The sequence below is a fragment of the Tachysurus fulvidraco genome, chromosome 18 (assembly GCF_022655615.1).
Source record: "Tachysurus fulvidraco isolate hzauxx_2018 chromosome 18, HZAU_PFXX_2.0, whole genome shotgun sequence".
NCBI lineage: Eukaryota > Metazoa > Chordata > Actinopteri > Siluriformes > Bagridae > Tachysurus > Tachysurus fulvidraco.
In genome coordinates this window covers 10228353-10253069 of record NC_062535.1, presented here as the reverse complement: position 1 = coordinate 10253069, position 24717 = coordinate 10228353, and the positions used below count along the sequence as shown (strand labels likewise).

Here is a 24717-nt window from a genome sequence, read left to right as displayed (position 1 = left end):
ATCTTTACAGAAGGCCTTTTTACAGCTGTAAACATAGCAATTGTATCAGAAATCTATGATACTATAATAATGTCTCGGAAAGGTTCTGTATGTCTCAAGTGTGAAAACTTGAGTGTTTCGTTAATTCCTGTTAAATGAGAAATAAAGACTTGAAGCTCCCACACCATCTCTCTCTCTCTCTCTCTCTCTCTCTCTCTCTCTCTCTCTCTCTCTCCCCACTCCCCCTCTCTCTGTCTCTCTCTCTCACTATACCCCTATGTCTCTCTCTCTCTCTCTCTCTCTCTCACACACACACACACACACACACACACACACTATACCCCTATGTCTGTCTCTCTCTGTCTAGCCCCCTCTCTCTGTCTCTCTGTCTCTCTCGCTCCCTCTCTCCCTCTCTCTACCCCTATGTCTGTACCGCCCCCCCCCCTCCAGTTGTAATGTAAGGTGATATAAGAGCTAACATGATGACATTACAGGACATAACAGGACAATACCATACAGTATGTGTCTAAAGCAGGAACAAAGCATAAAGCACAGCCCTTTTACCTTTTACCTGTTCTACCCCCCCGGCGTTAATGACACTTCTATAGTCAAAAGCATTGGTTGTAATAAACGCTCAGCCACAGAATACGATAGGACAATAAATGCCTGCATGTATGTGATTAAACGGTCACTTCCTCACCATACAAGGCGTTACGCGTTATTTGGCTTCCCATAGCTGGACACCGGCCGCTCCTCTTGGTCTTCGTGTGTATTTCTCACTGTGTCGCGCAGAAGTGACAACAATCCCTCAACGACGGCATATTCGCTCTCACACACGCACACACACACGCACGTACGCGCGCGCGCTTGCGCGCATATACACACACATACGCACACACACACACTCTCTCTCTCCTTCTCTCTCACACACAAACATACACACACACGCGCGAATACACACACGCACAAGGAGCGGTTTGACTCGTGTAAACACTCGGACACTCCTCCTGGAGCGCCTCACACACGGACTCATTGAGCACGCGGATACGTGCAGGCTCCACGCTAGATTTGCATAAAGGCGGGGCCGCGACAGACCACGCCCATTTTAGGAGTCGCTTCTTGTCAATGATGCTACTTAGAAGAAGCAAAAAATTATGGGACACCATTTGCTATTCGTCTGTGACAAATAGCTCGTTGATGAAAGGTTCATTATATGCAAATTCTGTGCAATTAAAAGCATGTGACTACACAATGTGATTTACTTTGCTAGTCCTTATTCTGATCTACCTGCCACTGACTAGCTACATTATTAAGGAATAAAACATCATGGCACAGGTTATTATAGAAAAATAATTCATATGAAGACATTTCATGTAAAATCACCACTTTCCTGAAGTAAATTATTTTCCTGTAACAACTTTATTGCTTTTATACCACTTGGTTTTTTTGCTTTTATACCACTTCTTTTTATAGCAAATGCAAATTTGAACTTATTAACAAACAAAACATTAAGAGTCGCATTTAATGTCATGGAACATTCAAGAGGTGAGTTGGTTCCTGTTATTATATACATTATAGCCTCCTTTTTTCCCCTCTCTCACAGTAAATAGCAAAAATCTCATGTTACACAGAAACTACCAAGTCATCTGTTCTGAAAGCTCTCTCATGGTCAGAAACTTGATGCAACGTTCCGACACCCGAGACTACCTCTGTAATGATAATAAACATGTGATATTTAAACCAAGTCACATAATATATACATAATATTCACAATATCAGTATTCAAGAAGAATACAGGCTATTTGATTAGTGATATTCTATCACAGAAAGATAGAAAAATATCCAAAAGGTTTAACATTCAAGAAATTCTTATTCTTATTCAAAAAAGAAATGTTAGCATTTTAAACAATGCTGGCCGCACACACACACACACATATGATATTGTATCATGTACTCGTTCCACAGTGCAACAATGAGCAATGGTATAAATAGAAAGAAAGATCAAATATAATTGGCAGGAATAAGACTCAGAGGTTTGGATGCAAATGCAGGTTGGATCCAAAATTGACAAAAGGCAGGAATGGTAATGTCACATACTTACAAAACTGAATGCTTACTTCACAGAGAAGTCGCAGAAAAAAAGATGCTGTTAAATAAACGACAGTGACTGAGAGACTGGGAGTGCAGATGGTTTATGGGTAGGTGGGACTGTGGAAACTGTGGGAAACGCTGGAAGTCTGTAACTTTAGCAGATGTGACGATTAAATCTGACAGACCTGCAGTATAATAAAATCCAATAAGCTTAGAGTAATACATGTCTATTAAGAATGTATGGAGAATGCTGTACGAATTGTATACATTACATGTCATCCTCAATACATTCTCTACAGACTGATATAATTAACTGTTGGTCAATTGTTGGTGTTGGTGAAAATGGTCAATTTTGGCAATGGCAGCACCATATTTTGGGATCTGGAAGCTAAGTGGTTAAGGTGTTGGACTACTGATTGAAAGATTGTCCACCAAAATGCCACCACTGGGCCCCTGAGCCAGGCCCTTATCCCTCAACTGCTCAGTTGTATTGAGAAAAAAATTGAGATAAAATGCAAGTCGCTCTGGATAACGGTGTCTGGCAGATTCATTTCTTATAACATGGCTCACTACATGGTGTTGGTTTGACTACCTTGTTAACACAATCACATTGATTTCTCTCTTTAAGCAAAAGCAAAAATAAACAAAACAGAAACTACCTATATCATCTTTATTGTTCATAACTTGTCAACAATGTCATGAAAGCCTTCTTCAGAAATATATGTTGTGTGTAAACAGTAACAGAAATTCCAAAAAACTGCCCTTAGATTTTCATGACCAGTGAGTTTTGTGTAAACGAATGAATGATCACACACACACACACACACACACACACACACACACACACACACACACACACACACACACACACACACACACACACACACACACACACACACACACATACACACACATGTGATGTAAAAGTGTTTTATATATATCTACAGTTCTCATTGCTTCTACAGTCAACATTACACTCACGTTCCTTTGACCTTCCTTTTGTACACACTGTACTGATCTGCATCATTTACCAGTTAAAGTCCATATATAAAATTCTAAAAAATCTGGTTAAATCAAATCAGAGGGGGAGTATTTAATAATTGGGATAGTCTATGTTCAATCCCAAGGAGAGTTTCTTTGAGTTGTGGGGGTGGTGGGATATGGGTTGGGTTAGCACTCACATTCCTTCCACTGTGGCATTCTGGGAAGCCCGTCTCTGCAACATATGAACATGCCTGTGGCTCATATGAGAAAGTGACCCTCTTGAGTCGGAGTTGTGACCTAACCTGTCATCACCACTCCAGGATTACTTTCCTTTCCTTTCGGTTTTGAGACCGATATTGTCACTGTAATGTCATCATCGACCAGCTCTCATGTCAAAATCACGCGGTGAATCTTCCTATGAGCAAACTAGCTTTCCTGCAATTCAATTTCTTGTATGGAAACTGCAAAATGTGAAAGGATCACCATCCTCTGGAGAAAATTAAGCTAATTAAAGTCCCTCATCCTGCCGTTCTCGATGACGCAGAAAGAATTGTGCGGCAAAATCAGGTTAGCAATAATATTTACTCCGTGGCCGTCTGTCCCTTTTAACAATTAGAGCCATGGTAGAAGCCATAACAAACCGCAAGGCTCTGGGCCAGAGCACGGCGACTTTGATCAAAATGAAATCACCGCTTTCTCCAGAACCGCGGTGCAGTTGTAGGCATTCCGCCTCACACATGGCGTGCAGATTGCACAGTTAGTGCATGGAACGTGCACGTCATTAAGTACTTGGTTTGAGGGTGACGGGAACGGTGCTGGCTAGGTTGTGGATCTATAGCCATCATAATGGTCTTGATCGGAAAATGAGAAAGAGCCAAGCTTGATACACAGCACACACCAGATCTCAGGGTTCTATCAATCCAAGAGGCTACGCGCAATGTACTGTCAAATCTCTGTCTGCATGTGCAGTCAAACCTTTCCTGCTTCCTTTGTGTGATGTGTGGTTTTGTGTGTGTCTGCATATGTGTGTGGGTTTATTTTTTATCAATCCCAAACATGTTCTGCCATTTTATAATGCCTTTAATGTGTTGCATGTGTGTTTCTATGTGTGTGCTCATTAGTACAATACAAACCTGACAAACATTATGTTCAGAACGGTCCCTTACGTCCTACAATGGAACATAAGAAGGACTAGATAGATTTATATATTATCATAAACAATAAGTAACTAAATGATGTTATACACTACATTACATGCTCCACACTCTGGGATATTAGTCTTGTTCTGCCAGAAGAACACACACAGTGTTTGGTAACTCGCTATTCACAATTATTTTCCCGCATCAAACCTACACTCTGGGTTATTTTTATAACTCAGTTGCTAGGTTCGGTTTGTTGGGTCAGGCAGTTGGGCCGATGTGACTCAAATTGGATTGATAATGAATAACAGCATGCTGGTTTAAACATGTGGACCAGAAAGGAAACAGGTAGGATATGTGAGGATTTATTTTCTGGAATTGCTGAGAAAAAGAGGCTACAAGAAAAAGTCTGAAGTAAAAGAAATTAAACATCTCTATTGTTATTAAATTGATTCTACTCTGTTATACAATGTTATTACTATGTTTTATATTTATGTTTATTATGTCAATCTGTCGTTTGGATTGTCAGTGAATTAAATATTAACTGCCAATGCCTGAAAGCCCGGCCCTTTCAGCTCCATCAGCAAAGAAACTGTCAGGCATGCGGACATTAGATTTCAGATTTGTACAAGGATTATGCAGAAAATGTACCGTTAGGGTAAATGTTTTAATTGCTTACTGAACATTACTACAAAATCACCTAAAAATCTTCCCAATTGCCACTGCCAGCAAGTCGCTCCTGATATTATTATTAAGCTTATTGCTCTTTAAACCTGGAATGGTGGAAATGCCAATTCTCCTGTCGTTATTGTGGATGATGAAATAATTATTGCGATTTTCTAAAATAGTAAATCACCAGCAGAAAAATATCAATATGGCACAAGCCTAACACAAGTTGCGTTAAAATATCAACCTTGCTAATTCAATATCCTTTACCCCAACCTCAATGGGGTAAAAATCACCTCATGCTGGGTTAATCCATAGGACCCAGTGTTGGCTTTACAATTTGAACAAAATTGGGTTGTTATTAGAGTGCATTTCATTTCACAGAGGCATAGCTTTTGCAGCACTGAACAAATTTTTTTTTTGTATTTTAAGACTGCTAGGCTATGATATAAATACACTATCTATTGTGGTGTATTATGGGATTGTAAAGCAATCCCTAAACATATACAGTAAATGGGGCTCAGCTAAAGCATGTTCAGAATGTTATGCACTACATATGTGTCTTTTTGTGTAGCCTTATTTTGACAAATATAGATCTAAAGTATATGTTTGCTGGTATACATGGTGTTTAAATGTGTGTGTGTGTGTGTGTGTGTGTGTGTGTGTGTGTGTGTGTGTGTGTGTGTGTGTGTGTGTGTGTGTGTGTGTGTGTGTGTGTGCGCGTGTGTGTGTACTGTATGTATGAATTCAGTGCTTTTAACGAAAGCCTTTGTGGTTACATGACTAAGCCAGTGAGGATGTCTCTCGGCTTTTCTTTCTGTCTCTACCTTAAATCCTGGCATGTCCAACATTACATAATCCCCTCTGATAAACAGAACGCTCTGCAGTGGGTTTGTTAATAGAGCACCTCATCATATTATTCATTCTGCTTGGAGCTTCTTTGATTCACTGTTTATAAATAGATGTATTAATTACACCAAACCCACTCACAGGCTTCGTACATTGCTCTGCATAACGTCATGCTCATATCTCTAACGTGCTCTCTAATAAGAACGTGAATCATTACACATTAATCATAAAAAACCTGAGTATCGAAATGCAGAATATGGAAGAAATTTGGATCTTTTCCAACTAGGAATGTGGAGGAATGTCATGGTGGTTTGGGTTGGGCGGGACATGCGAGGATCTTTTGTTGAATATGATTTAGTGAAATAAATAAACAAGATTAACGGTGTATAGAAGAAAAAGTACATTCTTACAAAGACTTGCTTTGACTTTATCGTAGCATTCAAAATATTTACAGATTACACAATACAAGGTGATTTATACCACAAAAATCTGTTAATGATTGTAATCGTTGTATTAATGAACGCCGCATTGTATTTTTAAACATTTATAGGTATTTTTCAATAAAGTTAAAGTAATTTCCTCACCAGACTTTTTCATTCTCTTGTGACAATAGAAACAAAAAACATTATATCAACATACCCTCTTAGAAAACTTCACCATATCAATGAATATACAGCATCATTTACATGTACAACATTTGGGAGACATCCTTATGCAGAGCACATTACGTTTTTATTCAACTGAGGGTTAAGGGCCCAGCAGTGGCAGCTTGGTGGACCAGGGATTCAAACACACGACTTTCCAATCAGTAGTCCAACACCTTAACCATTGAACTACCACATTTCTCTTATCATTTATTATTAGATGTATTATTGCAGGGGGCACAGTGGCTTAGTGGTTAGCACGTTTGCCTCACACCTCCAGGGTCGGGGATCGATTCCCGCCTTGTGTGTGTGGAGTTTGCATGTTCTCCTCGTGCCTCGGGGGTTTCCTCCGGGTACTCCGGTTTCCTCCCCTGTTCCAAAGACATGCATAGTAGGTTGATTGGCATCTCTGGAAAATTGTCCGTAGTGTGTGAATGAGAATGAATGTATTATTGCCATGCACCACCAGGGATGGGGCTAAATATTCCACTTGAGCCCTGTGCACCTGGAGTTTACATGTTCTTCCCATGCACCAGGGTTTCCTCTGGATACTCCAGCTTTCTTTAGTCCAAAGACATGAGTAGCCTCTCTAAAATTGTCTGTTGTGTGTGAATGTGTGTGTGTGTGTGTGTGTGTGTGTGTGTGTGTGTGTGTGTGTGTGTGTGTGTGTGTGTGTGTGTGTGTGTGTGTGTGTGTGAGTGTCTCCCACCTTGTGCCCTGAATCCCCAGGGATGGGTTTAATGATCTAGTGAGGGATAAGTGGTACAGAAAATGATTGGATGTATGGATTATGTGGATCGTCCGACAAGTGAACTCGAAGTTACTATGGAAACTTATTAGAAAAAAGCAGCATCTACTGACAAAGTTGCTGTTAATGAAAATGACTTAACACCTTCCAGCAGAATATCAGAATTAATATGTGTTAAGTATTATTTTCCGTGTTCCATCACCGTTAAAATTTTAATCTCAAACTATTTTATTCTGGAGGTGAATAAAATTCAGATCCATAAAAAAAAGAAAATATCTTACACCAGGACTAAGCCCAACATATATACCCCATGCACACTGTATTCACCTGATAAGCATCACATAAACCATGCATACGTCTGTTTGCCTTGGGCTGTCCAAATATCTTTTGTGTTGATTCTTTGTGACGCTTAACAGTGCAGTGCATCTGCTGCCAGCTATAAAATTGTCTAGTGTGATTTATAGACCCACTTACTGTAAGGATGAGTCTCCTGAGCCTGGACTCTACATACGATATTAGCACTTTTGAGGCTGTTTTTAGCACAGTGTTTAATTTTTTATGTACAGTATAAACACTTTCTCAGATTAATGAGTAATCCATGGTCCATTATTGGGATTTTTTTTTTGTTTTTAGACAGGTTGCATCATACAGTAGATCTGAGAAGAATGTAAACATCATGAGATTTTATTTAACATGGATTAGAATGAACCGATTCACTAATTCAGTTCAGTTCCGTCGGATTTGTTCAGAACAATAGACGCTTTAAACAAAAGCAGCTTTTTCAAACAAGAATATATTTACATGTTATTTAGTTCTAGTAAAATCTCTGTAGTGCAGCTGACATTTCAGGAATAGGGAGTGACTCAAGGACCTAAGAGAAAAGAACAGGAGTGTTATTTGTGAAAAAAGTGAAAGGCCGCCTTAACATCTGCTACGAGACACTGAAACGTCACAGAGGAGACGGGGAGCTGCGACGACTTCATCACGTAGAAGAAGGGAGGAGGCAGAAATGGACAGGAATATATTTATATGGAAAAAGAAAGGAATTTTGTGATGAGATGTTTCTTCCAGATTTCAGTTACAGATCACATCAGAGATTGTGTATCACTAAAAAATATGCTCATTTATTATAATAAACACAAATTAATAATAATAATAATAATTTGAGCAAAAAACAGGTTCGAGTAAAATAACGGTTGTTGGATAAATATATTCTGTCTAAATTTAACTCCTTTTTGTATCCATTAAGGACACACCAGGCTGCCCGTGTGTGTCACTCCAGTACATCCAAACAAGCAGTCACCTTCAGCTAGTGGGCGTCTGTGTGAACATTTATGTTTACTGCCATCATCGGCTTCGAGCAGCAGCTACTCAATGTTTCCACGACAACCGGTGATCGTAGTTTGAGAGAGTTCAATTTGCATGCACCGCCTCACCAGGGACAACACACACACACACGTGCACACACACACACACACACACACACACACACACACACACACACACACACACACACACACACACACACACACACACACACACACACACACACACAAATACATGCTCATACTGTTACATTGACAGGCTAAAATAGACAGAAATATCCATATTATGAAGTATTATCATAAAATAATAGCTGTATACTTGGATAAATATGATAAAATTAATTGTTCTTAATCTGCTTTTTAAAATAGAATAGATAGACAAATGTCCTGAATTCAACTTTTTAGAGATTTAAAGCTGTTTTTGTACTATATGTTTAAATGAAGCTGTTTCTACACATTTTCCTGAGTCATTGTTGTAATACAATATCAAGGCAGCTGCAGAGTGCACGCACACACACACACACACACACACACACACACACACACACACACACACACACACACACACACACACACACACACACACACCCTTGCAGCGGTGCCCCCTTAGCTCTAAACAAAAGTCTATTGAGCAGCAGCTTTGTGCCATAATATAGCACCATGTGCAAAATATTACAAAGAAATATTGAATACAGAAAGAAGGCGAATAAAATAAAAACGCAATAACCGAGTCCAAATGAATTCATGAATTAAATATGTGGCAACAGCTTCGATATTGATGCCATGTGATATACACACATCAGGATCTGCAGATGACTCATGAAGTTCTGTATTCAAAGAATCATAAAAGGTCTTTTTCTGTCCACTGTGTCTGTAGTGAATACTGTGTGTGTGTGTGTGTGTGTGTGTGTGTGTGTGTGTGTGTGTGTGTGTGTGTGTGTGTGTGTGTGTGTGTGTGTGTGTGTGTGTGTGTGTGCGATCATTCATTCGTTTACACAAAACTCACTGGTCATGAAAATCTAAGGGCAGTTTTTTGGAATTTCTGTTACTGTTTACACACAACATATATTTCTGAAGAAGGCTTTCATGACATTGTTGACAAGTTATGAACAATAAAGATGATATAGGTAGTTTCTGTTTTGTTTATTTTTGCTTTTGCTTAAAGAGAGAAATCAATGTGATTGTGTTAACAAGGTAGTCAAACCAACACCATGTAGTGAGCCATGTTATAAGAAATGAATCTGCCAGACACCGTTATCCAGAGCGACTTGCATTTTATCTCAATTTTTTTCTCAATACAACTGAGCAGTTGAGGGATAAGGGCCTGGCTCAGGGGCCCAGTGGTGGCATTTTGGTGGACAACCTTTCAATTAGTAATCCAACACCTTAACCACTTAGCTTCCAGATCCCAAAATATGGTGCTGCCATTGCCAAAATTGACCATTTTCCAAAAACAGCATTAAAAAAAATAATCAAATAAAATAATAATAAACCTACAGTTAATTATATCAGTCTGTAGAGAATGTATTGAGGATGACATGTAATGTATACAATTCGTACAGCATTCTCCATACATTCTTAATAGACATGTATTACTCTAAGCTTATTGGATTTTATTATACTGCAGGTCTGTCAGATTTAATCGTCACATCTGCTAAAGTTACAGACTTCCAGCGTTTCCCACAGTTTCCACAGTCCCACCTACCCATAAACCATCTGCACTCCCAGTCTCTCAGTCACTGTCGTTTATTTAACAGCATCTTTTTTTCTGCGACTTCTCTGTGAAGTAAGCATTCAGTTTTGTAAGTATGTGACATTACCATTCCTGCCTTTTGTCAATTTTGGATCCAACCTGCATTTGCATCCAAACCTCTGAGTCTTATTCCTGCCAATTATATTTGATCTTTCTTTCTATTTATACCATTGTTGCACTGTGGAACGAGTACATGATACAATATCATATGTATACGACAAATAGGCAACTGTGAACCATGGACCAAATGAAATGAAGTTCATGCCTTTGCCTTTTAATTAAACAAATCATTATTCTTTATGTGTTTCCAGCATACTGAAATATTTTGTAGACGTAGGGCCAGGGACACTCATCCTCAGGGTCAATACATTTTAGACACGAACAAACAGCTACATCTTTACAACTAGAATATTTATTTATTTAGTTATTTTGTTAGTTAGTTTTCTAAACTCCTTTTTACACTGCTTAATATGGCAAATTAATTTATGAAATGTTAAAAAAAAAAGAATAATATTTTAATTTTAATTTGTATAGCATTTTCAACAATGGGAATGACGATATGAGGAGCAAACCATAGACGATATGAGAAATAAAACACGCAAGAAACCAGACTGAAATTGAAAACAATTTAGGATGGGACACACTTGTGTAACTTAGCTGATGTAGCGTTTTCTAGCTTTGTTTTCATATATATATATATATATATATATATATATATATATATATATATATATATATATATATATACACACACACACATGAAATAGTAAAAAAAAATATACAGAACTCTTTCCACTGTCTTTTGCCATATGTTTCTGTTTCCTATACATACTCTCTGATTAATCCGGTTAACCGCCACAATTTGGTTATATGACCCTTTATTTACATTAACATGCAGTGTGTAGTGTACAGTATGTGTCATGAAACCACCACCATTTACAGACCACCATGTAGACTGTTGTATTGTGATTTCTTTGGTCAATCTTTTCTAGTTTATTTAACTAACTATACATTATAAATACTATCTATACACTGTATACATAAAAAATAACTAGTCAGTGTTTTGAAAGAAATAGGAACAATAAAAAATGTTCTAAAAGTGACTTAAAGAGACAATGTAAAGTTTCACCTTCTGTAGGTCCATACAGGCCTAATCTGCTGCTAGATCCTTGCTCTCTTTCTCTCGGAGATAGTTTGGATCCTGTATTTGATTTTACTGCTACACTATTTCTGTCCAGTGAAGTTCGTTCTCGACTCCTACTGGTCCATGTGGTAGTAGTTTCATCCTTCACTCCACTCACAGACACAGGATTTAGCTTACAGTTCCAATCACAATGGTATGTTTTCTTGTTTTGAATGTCAGCAGTAATATGGCCCAGCTGTGGCATATTTTCATACATTTTGCTGAGGCTCATTTGATTTTGCATTAATCAGTGGCTGTGCTGATGGGCCGGTCGAGAAATCATCGCTGTTGTGTTTCAGAGGATATCTGGGATTTGTTGTGGTTTGTAGTCAGTCGCTTTAGTTTTGTTCAGCAGTAACACACTGGGTGTTTTCAGCTCTGATTTTAAAAAAGATGTAGAATAGACATCACGTTTCAGAAAGCTGTGAGTGTTTTTCAGTGATTTCAATATGCATTTCACTATAGCGACCTCTAAGAACAAAAAAACACATGAACACAACAAAAGGGCTAAATATTTAACAGCAAAATCAAAGACAATACAGCAAATCTGTAACACAACAGTAAAAATAATATAACAGCAATCAGTGGATTAGTGGTTTGGGTACAGGGTCACTGATTAGAAGGTTGGGGTTACCATTGCTTGGCCCCTGAGCGAGGCCCTTAACCCTAACTGTTCCAGGTTTGCTGCATGTTATCTCACCCTGAACTCTGACCCCAGCTTCTTAATAAACTGGAACATGTAAAAACCAAAGCATTTCATTACACGTTGTACATGTTGTACTGTGAATGTGACAAATAAAAAAATAGAATAAAATAACAGCACAATTTAAGTACAACGTCAAATCTCCTCTTGCTCAACATTTTCTGCAGTCTTTCACACTGACAATCAGCTGACAATGTTATGTTCAGTAAGGTCTGTTTAAGGTCTATTTTAAGTTTTTTTTTGCATTTGTGTTTATGCAAATTTGTGATTTTTTTGTTTTTGTTTGCTGATGTGTTTTGCATTTACTAGCCACTACTGTATATATTCAGACCTGTAGCTGATACCGTTTTATTGCCAAAACCTTAACTTCCACATGATACGATACGATACGAAATGATATGATACAATTTCGATTCAATATTTGAAAATCAGTAAAAATACCCCAGATTAGGAATTAGGAGTACATCTGATGTTAATTAATGAATGTTAATAATACCTATGTGTATTGTGTGAACACTGCACATCTTGTACACTTAAGGTTTTCACCAACTGTACACTTGTGGTTCTAAAGTGATTCAAAAAAGAATAAATGTAAATTTTCCATACAAACCAGATTTATATTAAGGCACAGATCTATATCTCCTAACTGTGACACCCCAAACTATAAATATTACCCCGTTTACCCACCATATCCTGTAGCAGCTTCTTCACCGAGGGCTTAGCATTTCCCTACCATTCCTACTGACCCCAGAGCTGCTGCTGCTGCTTAACATTTTACACAATTTGTCTATTTGTAATACAACTTTTGCACAATGTATGTTTCTTTTTCAATGTTTACATTCGTTTATTGTAAACAGCTCTGAAAGAAACCACAAATTAAACACACGTTAAAAGCATAAAATTGAAGAATTCTTGGTCTATTTGGCTAATTTACTGCCCCGGTAGATCCATGTGTTTCTCTCTATGAAGTAACAGAAGAATATGTAGAAAGTCTCTGCTCTGTTTTAAGAAACAAAGTAACCCAAACTTCCTCAACTTCATCTGGAATTCAGCTGTTCCTTTGCCCTTTGTAAATTAGATTTTTTTTTCTTTCTGGTTTTGAGGTCTCTGAGAAAAAAATGAATTGAGTGCTACTGCATTTTATTGTAGGTCAAAAAATTTTTCCTTTATTTTTATTTTTTTTGTAAAATCTTTCCATTCTTTGTGTACAGGATGGACACAAGGGTCAAATCAGCAGTCCTTGGGTTGGAGTTTGGCTTATGGAACATCACAAATTAATCACATATAAATTTACGCAGCCACAAATAATAACAAACCTTTATTTAACCTACAAGACGAGATCAGAGTTTGTTTTATTAGCCGAGGCAGCACACAGAGGGAGACTTGGAATTTAAATCAAGTGGGATGTTACTATTAGTACTTTTACTAGTAGAACATGTTGAAAACGTGTATTCTCTTTGCTATAGGCAGCAAAATAGGAAGGAATGGTGATGTTAAACATGCTCAAGTCTCTTTTTGTCATTCTTGGCTGTTTTTCAAAATCCCACACGTAAACCACACATATGTAAAATTCTGTTTAGAAAAGAGAGGACAGTGCCAGAAATAGTTCTGCTGTGTCTGAAACACACAAACCTTTACAGCCTTGTACTGTACGTCCTTGAATGGTTATAAAAAACAACTTAGCAGTAATGCACCTTTAACACTTTTTACCAGAGGCAAAAAAAAAAAAAAAAAAAGGAAAGTGAAACTGACAACATTTAAAGTGTTAGTAACTGAATTGTAAACTCAGGAAAATGGTGTAAGTGGATTTAAAATAATGCAGACATGGGACCAAAAACATGGGATGGCATTGTGGTGCATGATAAATGGCAGCAGTGTCAGCATGTAGGGTGAATTGTGGCACTGCCAGTTCCTTAACATCAGCTACAGAACTGGACTAGAGAATCTTTTTTAAAACTCTTTTCACCAGATACCAAAAAAATGGAATTTGCCTTCAGGATTGAATTCTCCACAGTGCTCCACGGTGGTGGTTCATGACTCATATGAAAATAGATACTTCAAGAATGATTTTTTTCTGATTTTACCTACAGTCTACTAGGGGCAATATATTCAGAGACTGATAGGTTTTTTTCACACAAATGTTTATATCTTTAAATTAAATGCTGATATCAAACCTAGTTCTGCTCTGTTTGATTATTTAAGTGCTTGTTCATGATCATCCAGCGTTTTAAGTTGTAAGGTTATCTAAATCATAGTAAAAATAGCTGACTCTGAAAGCCAGAAGCTTCCTGACTAATTTTATAACAGCTTTGCAGTGATAAAATAATTCAGTTGTTTATATTAACTGAAAATGTTCCATAAGTCAATTTTCTTTCTGCCGGCAGAATAGAACACCAATGTACTGGTAAAAAGTTAATCACTTAAAGACAGAGACGGTTCACTCAATCATGTGAAACCGCAAACCTTTTCGGAACAGAAACAATCATGTTCTAAACTCACATCATTACTCTTTCAACATTTCCATTCAGGTATTAATTCCTGTATAAAGTAGTTAAAGGATGGTTGTCTGGGCGATGGGCACGAAAGCTGATTTAAAGACATCTGCGAGCTCAACCGTCATGCAGAATTTATAGCTGGTATATTTTAGAGGAAAGTCCCACAAGGACAAAGCAAATGGTGCATACTGAGTGATTTGGGCTAATCATTAACTGACTTCTGAGCAGCTGGGAGATGTTTTGTCACAGCCAAAAATCACAGGAGCATATCATGCTCACAGATGCACTATCACACACACACATGACCCTGATGCACATGAAATAGAGAGAAGAATGTGTGTGTATTTAAGATTAATATCACTGTTTTTCAGTCACAATTCTGTATAAACTACGTACATATTACCAATACCAGATACCAGACCTAATGTACTGCATGCTATATATTACATAAATAAATGAGACTTAAGACAAAAAAGCTTAACTAATATACATTTTACGTTAGCTGGAGTAAAATGCAGTGTAATGTGTGTACAGTATGGTGGCTTACACACTGACAGTTTACAGGGAAGTGCACCAAAGTACAGAACTCGTACTCGGGTCTTCACTTGTTCATGAAGTAGCAAAACCCATGTGTACGGTGGCCGAGAAGTGCAAAACACATTAAAAAATCCGAAAACAAAACAACAAATCCAAAAACAAATTAACAAATCCGAAAACAAAACAACAAATCCAAAAACAAATTAACAAATCCAAAAACAAAACAACAAATCCGAAAACAAATTAACAAATTCGAAAACAAATTAACAAATTCGAAAACACAACGACAAGTCAGACAACCCGGAAAAGGTAGGTATAATTTGTGAATGGAAACTTACCGATCATCGGACAAGACACCTGTCATTCACCTGTATATCTTGAATGACAGGTCTCTTGTCCAATGATCGGTAAGTTTCCATTCACAAACTATACCTACCTTTTTCGGGTTTTCTGAATCGTTGCACGAAACTCATTAACAAATCCGAAAACACAACGACAATTCAGACAACCTGGAAGAGGTTGGTATAGTTTGTGATTGGAACACTTAGCGATCATTGGACAAGACACCTGTCACTCAAGGTATACATGAAGTTCAACAATCTGCCGCAGGGAAAAGTTGGAATGGATGGATGGAATGGGTTACTGTGGAATAATTCTGTTATTTTCTTATATTTAAACGGAGAACTTTACACATTACACATAAGATACTATACCTGTATATCGGTAAGTTTCCATTCACAAACGATACCTACCTTTTCCGGGTTGTCTGAATTGTCGTTGTGTTTCCGGATTTGTTCATGTGTTTTCGGATTTGTTAATGTGTTTTTTGAATTGTTAATTTGTTTTCGGATTTGTTAATGTGTTTTGCACTTCTCGGCCACCGTACATGTGTGTATTTCAGCCGATGAAGGCATGATTAGTTGCCAAGGTGAGTCTGTTTTGTTCGCCATGTGCATTTGTGATGATGTATGATAAACATGAATGCGCTGCGGTTTGATAAAATCAAGCGATTCTAAAAACCAGACCAACAGCGCAGTGGCAATGGGAACAAACACACTCGGCTTTGGACCTAAGCAAAAGCACCAGTGTGAAAAGCGCCAGTGTTATCAGTAATGTTGTACTCAGCATGCTGACACACATGTCCAGATAAACTCAAGCCATTAAATTAAACTTGGCTCATTTTTTATACCTGTGTAGAGGTGCAGAAGGGTTAACTGTAAGACTAGAAGATAAAAAGTCTTGCAGTTGAAAAGACAGAGGTGTTAAATTAGTGCTCTCACTGATTTATCGTTCTAGCCAACGTTTAAACGGACAATTCAAAGGGTCTTGATTTGGAGCTCTTTCATATGCAAATGCAGCCAGAAAGAGAGAAAAGTCAAAAAAACTAACCTCTGTGCTGTTGGAGACTCATGTTAAACTAAATCCAAAAGTATTACATTACAAACAGTTACATGTATTCAAAGTACCTACTGTACTTGTTTGTTTATTCAGTTTTTTGGTGCGCTATTTAGATTGTAAATGACATACCTGGAGTTTCCTTTAACAATATGGCTTCCACCTTAATTATCCTGCAGCTTATATTACACAAGTCTGCCACATCCTATTATATTGCATTTTATTATATATGTTCTTTTAATACTGTGTGGCAACAGTTACCGTATATAACAGAATAGCACAAGGTAAAATCTGCTATTTTGACTTGCTGAAATGATCAAATCCAGCAGATAAACGATAAACGTCAGCAGAATAGGTTTGATATCATTATATATTTTGAAGTTGGGAAGATTTTGCGGGAAAAAACTAAACGTTTTTGTTTTTTTAGCATTTCTGGAATTTTTTTCCCCTAGTATGCTAAAGAAAACCAGAAATACATATGTAAGTTTGCAGTCCTGAGTGCCTACATTCATATGAGCCATTATCCACTTCTGTGGAGTGAAAGGACGAATACAATTCTGATCATAGAAAATTCAGACACAACAAAACAGGCTTCATTTTTTTTTTTTTTTGCACCTAAAATATAATTGGTACTATTTCTGATAATATAACTAACTAGTAGCCTAATTTAAACTAAGGATGAATGAACTTTGTGAATACATTGCCAATCATCCAAACAACAACCAACCAACCAAAACCAATAGTTTGTCTTTTAGTTGTATCTGTATTGTTATCCGTTTAGATCACATCATCTGTTCATTCCAAATAATGCTGTTACATCCCTAATACATATTCATCCTTCTCTCTCTCTCTCTCTCTCTCTCTCTCTCTCTCTCTCTCTCTCTCTCTCTCTCTCTCTCTCTCTCTCTCTCTCTCTCTCTCTTTCTCTCTGCTAGGATCATCTAGAGTACAGGCCCATGTGCAGGCAAGATTACCTTCTTATTCTGCATTATTTATCCCTTTTAGCCATCTGCCACTGGGGAGGATGTTGGGTGACAGCAGGGGATTATGGGACAACAGTCTGATTGAGAAAAAAAAAATCAAAGAGACACCAAGATAGTGCAATAGACATGAAGAAAATGATTTGTTTTACATCCAACTAAGGACTGAATAAGGTATGGATGAAGTAATATGTAGCATTGAAGTACAATAAAGGTTTTATAGTTAATGAATTATGATTAGACAGAATAGAACGTCCCAGGTACATGTCTCTAGATACTGAAATATAATAACATACATTATATTGTCCCAGTGGGATGGTTGTGTAACATTGACATACTTGCAGCTGCTTATCCTGGCAAATGCGCTGAAAATCTGTAGTGATATTTATAGTGTCTCTGTCTCTGTCTCTGTCTCTCTCTCTCTCACACACACACACACACACACACACACACACACACACACACACACACACACACACACACACACACACACACACACACACACAAAGCATAGCACAGACACTTAGTCTTTTGTACTGAATCCACACAGCCCTGTCTAGGCCCGAGGCCCTGAATGTGGAGGTGGAGAGATGAAATGAGAGAGAGGGTGTGAGGACGAGTGTGAACGAGCCAGTGTAATGGAGAGATGTTCAAAAAGAGGACGAAGGATGTAAAAGGAGATAGCAGAAAGAGGGTGTGATGGGAGCATCTGTTTCTCTGCTGCACAGAGGGGGAAATCCCGCCAGGGGAGCAGCTCATGCTTCCTGGTCCTGAATCGCATTAAAGAACTGGCAGATCCCTCCTTGACAATATGGGGAAAAGAAGAGTGAATTCCGTTCCAACTCTCGGGGAACTTCCCCAAGCGTCTGCTCCATCCAGAGAGAGATTACACAACGGAGACCAAGAGTCTGTTTATACTTAGCTATGATACATTTGTAATGATTAAATGTGCAAAATGCCCTTGGTTAAGTCAAGCCAAGTGTTTCTGTCATCTCTTCAACATTTATGAATGTAATGTGACGCAATGTCATGCCCCCAGGATGATGGGTGCGACAAACAAGACAACACAGAACCTAGGAGACATTTTAGAGTAACCCCATAACAGGCAGTAGAGATCTGACTTAAAATAACCTGAGCAAACAAACTACGTATGCCAGTGTTCAATGAAAGAACAGACAGATGCAGTCTAAAAAAGCCTAAATACCAGCACCCACGCAATAATGAGTATCCTAACAAAAACAAATGCTACCAATCACATAAATGTGTCTATCAGATGTACAGCTAATAGTTGTCGTAATGTTGCTTTCTGGTGGTTTTCCACTGCAACGTCACATCATCAATCCTAGCTAGTTACATAGCTAGCAAAATAGTGAAGATTAAAAATCTCCTAATCACATCCTTTATAATCATACAAAAGTCTGGAAAACTATAGACTAAAAAGATTACAGTGTTCAAGAAACTCTGGAAAAATTCAACTGTTTTTGATACAACAGAAGTAGAAATATCATTAACTGTCTTGTGTCATCATCATTATCAATATCATTAACTGTCTTGTGTCATCATCATTATCAAATATCATTAACTGTCTTGTGTCATCATCATTATCAAATATCATTAACTGTCTCGGTGCCCCTCCGCCGGAAATAAAACATTCGCACAACGGGCATGGGGTGGAGTGATTCCTGCCCCAATGGTTTTCACATAACAGATTTTTGAAAACAGATAATAACTGCTGCAGAACCAGGGTGTGGAGCTAGAGCTGATGTAATGCGTCCTGTTGTCAGATTTTTCTAATGGACTCTGTCTGTATGAAACTTTTTGTGTAGGACCTTTGGTTATGCATTTACATTTATGCCATTTGGCATTTACATTTTTATCAAATTTTTTTTTTTTTTTTTTTACAACTGAGCAATTGAGGGTTAAGGGCCTTGCTCAAGGGCCCAGGAGTGGTAGCTTGATGGAGCTGAAATTTGAACTCGCAACCTTCTGATTGGTAGTCCAACACATTAACCACTAGGGGTACAACATCCCCACATTATGCATTTCCAGGGGTTGCAATAACAATTGCTGCAAATTTACATTACAGTAGCTGAGTTTACCATAAACCGACCACCAGGGCTGAATGTGTATGTGAGACGTTATGGTGTCTCAACCCGACTCCAAGAAAGATGAAGTTGCTCTTCAGGTTTCATTAAAAGACGAGTTTCTCTAACTGAATCAAGGTGACCAGCAAGCAAACATCAGTTCAGAATTAGCAAACAAAATATAATGTCTTGTAGTTGACCTTGTATTATACCTAAATAAAGTGAACTTAAAGTATTAAATACTTTTAGATGAACTTTGGAATTAAATTTAATGTATTGGAGTAGTTTTTGGAGTAGTGAAAAATTTATATAAAGGAAATTGAAGTATCAGAATAATTGAGCTAGCTGCTAATGTCTGTCATTCGCACAAGTATCCTTAACTACCACTACTATTACTACTTCATCTACTATAACTACAGCATCATTTATAAGATATAACAGCAATAATTTACTGTCTGTTTGTTACTTCACTATATTTACAACAAGTGAAATCAAACCTGAAGTACTACTTACTTTCACATTGCAAAACAAGGTGGATAACCAACGAGATACAAGACAATACCAGACACTTTTCAACACAAACCTATCCAGGTTGTCTCTACATTTTGATCCTTTGGTTCTGCTGTGAGTTGTACTTAAAAATGGTTAAAATAATAAATTTTCCACTACCAATAAATTCTGTTATTTGTAAGAAATAATTTTTTTGGTAATGGCACTATAAGAATTAACAAAAAATGAAAAAGATTTGGGGAACCAAAACCCAAAGAACAGGGAAATTCTACTTAAGTGAATGCTTGGGGTTTATGCAAAACAAAACAAAACAAGAAAAAAAAAAAACACAGAAGTAGCACAAGTGAAACTGGTTGATGGTGCAAAATGTAAACAGCCCACATGTTTGTGTGGTGGCCTGGAAAAAACCTCTCACGTGATGAAATGCTGAAATACTATTTCTGTACTAGCTCTGAAAGCTATAGACATTCCTGAACTGAAATGAGCTTCATTTTGATTCGGTTTATTATATCTGGGTATAATTGCAATAGGGAGGTTTTAATATACAGAACAAAGGAAAATGCTTTAAAACTGTGACAATATGAAGATACGAATCTACAACTGTTAACAAAAAACTGTGACAATATGAAGATGCAAATCTACAACTGTTAACAAAAAACATTTACTGCACTACACAGACATGACAAAAAGTCATATTAAAGCTGTATTCATGTAGATGTATCCATCTTCCTAACATTTAAACAATACAAAAAAATGATTTCTGCTTACTTTCTCAATGTCTACACTGATGGCATTGGTAGCACGTAACCACATATTTTTCTATTTAAAATAGTAATATCTTTTTTTTTTTACAAATATCTCAGCATCTGGAATATTACTGTTAATGTTATATGGGCTAAGACAAATAGATTTCTATTAGGGTTTAAGGATAAAACCAGCAAAAATACAACAGTTCAATTGAGATCTGACCTGCTTTATATGTCTGAGAGTGACATGTTGATGAGATAGTTTTACTTTCTCACTGATCTTCCCAAATTGCCCGAGGGCGTTGGTGAAAGAATATGCCATCCATCCAGAACGTTTAGTTCTTTTCCCACACTTATAAGGACATTTACACTCACAAGCGTCGAGCACATTTTGGCACCATTCCTAAAGGAAGCTGTCACTTACAATCTGTGTGTTTTGAATATATGCAAAACCGGGAGTGTCTTGAGAAACCTGAATCTGTATTGTGCCATTTTAATGATCTGATTTGCCTAGGTAAGAAAGAACACCACACTCACACAATGTGGAAGGGTTTAAATTAATTTCTTATCCGTTTGTTTTTAGCTTGAGATGAATGTCTAATGATGCTGAGTTATGGTTCTGATGTAAGCGAACATGATAACCGTGAATTTGTAATTTGTAACAGTTTAATCTGTAGTCCTGTGGTGGAACAAATGGAAAGAACACTACCTTATGAGTAATGTGCTTGTTTTGTTGGAGCTCATTTCTTCTCCCAAAACCTGCACTCTGACTGAATCCATTTGAACCCACTCTTTGTTTGGAGAGGTCCTTTGCTAGTGTCTCAGATGTGTTTGCCTCCACCGTACATGTGTGGGAGGTTATGGAAATAGCTGCATCTGGCCTGAATTTCGAGTTGTGTTTTGTTGGCAAAGAACACCTTTTATTTTCTTTAAATCGCCAATCAGGCCTGCACTCTGAGAACTACTTTTCAGTCACTAAAAATGTTGACTCCAAAAGATCAAGGCTGAACAATTCATTTAAACTGGAATTACAAGCCAACATCAACGGACTTTTATTGTTTTAAAGTCAATCAAGGTCACTTGTTTTTTCTTGTATCTTATACACTTTAGACATTTGGAAAATTTGAGAAAACAAATATAAAGAAAATAATGAAATAACTCACTGAATCCAACAATCATCCACCTTTGGGGCTGTCAGGAACATTAACAAAAAGAGCTGTCGGTTTTTAATGACCTTCCTTTCGCATTGCGCTAGTCTCAACTTGCACCAGATTTGATTGGTGGAATATATGTTAAATACATGACGTTGTACATCTCTGTGATATCTTTACAGTATGCAACTATTAGAAATTTAAAAGAAGCATTCAAATACACAGTTTAAGGGGAAAAAAACTCTTAAATACAAAGAAATGTCATGGTCTCTAAGAAAGATATTTGCTCTTTATTTAAAGCAGAAAAACAAAATCAGTCAATCAATCAATCAGTCAATCAATCAATCAGTCAATCAATCAATCAATCAATCAATCAATCAATCTATCTATCTATCTATCTATCTATCTATCTATCTATCTATCTATCTATCTATCTATCTATCTATCTATCTATCTATCTATCTAAGTTGCATGAGATACAGTGGCTTGCAGACTGTTCTCCACCTTGAAATTTTCCACTTTAAAATGACATGGACTGGTTTGTGAAAATGACTCAAATCTACATAAAAAGCCTATATTCTTGAAATGGAGGAATAAGATGGAACTAGTTCTGAGAAAAAAAATCAATATATATATCCAATACGTCAACAACCAGGTAAAGAAGGGACTGGTCAGAGATGTGACAAACAACCATGTGACAAATATTCTTAGGTTGATGAGTAGCGTTGGGTTTCCACCAAACGTAGCAGAATAAATTATAGTTCATCTAAATATTCATAAACAAAATATCAAATACTTAATCATCCCCTTCCTGTAAATACACACTGGGTGTCAAATGTTCTTTCTTTGTTTGAATAACACGCAATCCTGTGGTCATTATGCATCCCCAAAGGCCTTTATTGGTTGTGAAGTAAAAATTTATTATAACAATGAATTCACTGGTAAAGCTTTTTGAATCACAGACCAAATTCAATTATGGGTTTTAAATACTCTGTTAGCACAACAAAGTAAATGTAAAAAAGTCTCATAAATGGTTTTTAATAAAATCCTCTTGGAATATACCATCATTGGTACAGTCACATTGTAAATAAAGCTTCCATATTAAAAAAAATCTAGATGTAATAAAAGGATGGCATAGAACCTGGAAATGTTTAGCTAGATAAATCAATTAGCTAATGTATTACCTGAAGAACTTCTTTTAGTGGATTTTATATGCAGTAGTTACACTTGCAAAGTAATACTTAGCAAATGAAAGCACATTTAAAGCAGTTTGAATCAGTAAAAGCTAGTGAATTTATTCTCATTTAACTTGTGGTCAAGCTCAAGTTGTGTTCCGTGTCATAAAGATTTTGGACCTTCATTGAAGAGGACAACCCTGTAAGGATCCTGAGACATCTAAAGATGTACCAGCTCCAGCTGGACTCTGCTTCATGAAGTATTCGGACATTCTAAGAAGAGATGCCAACCACATGTGGTCTATGAGAACAACAACCTTTTCATCAATACACAATTTTCAGACTGTATATTTATAATCACACCCTCCAGTGTCACCCAAATGAGGTTCTTAAGGTTTCTTCCACTTCCACCTAACTGAGTTTTCCCTCACCACAGTCACCTCATTCACCCCAGGCTTCTTCATTGGGGATAAATACACACACATTTAAATATAAGTCTAATATTAATCTTGAATTATTGTATTTATTAATCTTTGTTAAATATTAAATGTTTTGCAGTATATTTCTTATTTTCTGTAAAGCTGCTTTGAGACCATATCTATCGATTGAATTGAATTTAACTAGGTAGCTAACTAGCTAGCTAGTCAATGGTAATGTTATGGTAAACTTAATAAAATAAAATAAACTTTGAAAAAACACCAAGACTCATAAACTGAATAATTATTTACCATCGTAGCTTTTGCATTAGGAAGAGATTAAAGCTTTTCCAAAGTTGTGTTCCTAACTGAGTCTGGTCATTTCAGTAGTGTGCAGTAAGGTTTTAGAAAAATTGCAGACAAGCGATCAGAACAATATCATCTTTCATAACAAGGACAACAAGGAACAATATAAAAAAAAAATCCCCATGTGGTTTCCCAACTATAAACAGTTTTTATGAGGTCGTCAGCGATCAGCACCTGTCTGTATCGACATTTTAAGTTCAAGGGCTTGTAAATGGGTATGGTGAATTTAAAACCATGATAAAAATACAGCTGAACTGCTAAAAACGGGTATGTGTAGCATCCGTCTTGGGTGGTCATGTGATTTTTATTTACTGCATGTCCATAGGCTTAGCAGGATTTACTACTGTGTGCCTGATAGAATCAACCACAGTTTACAAAAGGTGAGCGTAGTTACAAAACATAAATTCTACAGATGCAATGCTTCTAGTAATGCTGCAATGGAATTTGTCCTGTACATTCATTTGAATAAACTGCAGAGTAAATAAATCAGTAGCTGTTTCAAAGAACATATTTGTAGCTCTGATTGTATACACATGCATTCGGCCTCTCGATCGGCGTAATATGTATAAAGTTTTGACAGCGTGCATGAATGCATACACAAATCTTCTCAAAATCTATTCCAGCAAGGCCTTCTGCTTGATCGTGTTAACACGTGCATACATGTGTAAGTTATAGACGAGTGCTTCATAGACATACTGTAGATGGGGAAGAAGTGAAATTGCTATTTTGTTCTCATTAGATCAGGGTTTGAACTGCAGCCTGGTTGTGGGGTAATAGCACTTACACACCGTGACCGGA

At 37.1% G+C, this 24717-nt stretch overlaps 1 protein-coding gene across 2 annotated transcripts in view; it reads right to left on the bottom strand.

Annotated features, from left to right (window-relative positions):
- neurl1aa (neuralized E3 ubiquitin protein ligase 1Aa) overlaps positions 1-24717 on the bottom strand; it is an 86527-nt gene that overhangs the window by 48229 nt on the left and 13581 nt on the right. Inside the window, exon 1 of one of the 2 annotated variants that reach the window (XM_047803399.1) lies at positions 680-1012. The exons of the other annotated variant lie outside the window; for it this stretch is intronic. Within the exon in view, the coding sequence (XP_047659355.1) occupies positions 680-713 (34 nt within the window). The 5' untranslated portion in view covers positions 714-1012. Of the gene's footprint in view, positions 1-679; positions 1013-24717 lie in introns of those variants that run through there. 2 annotated transcript variants of the gene reach the window in all.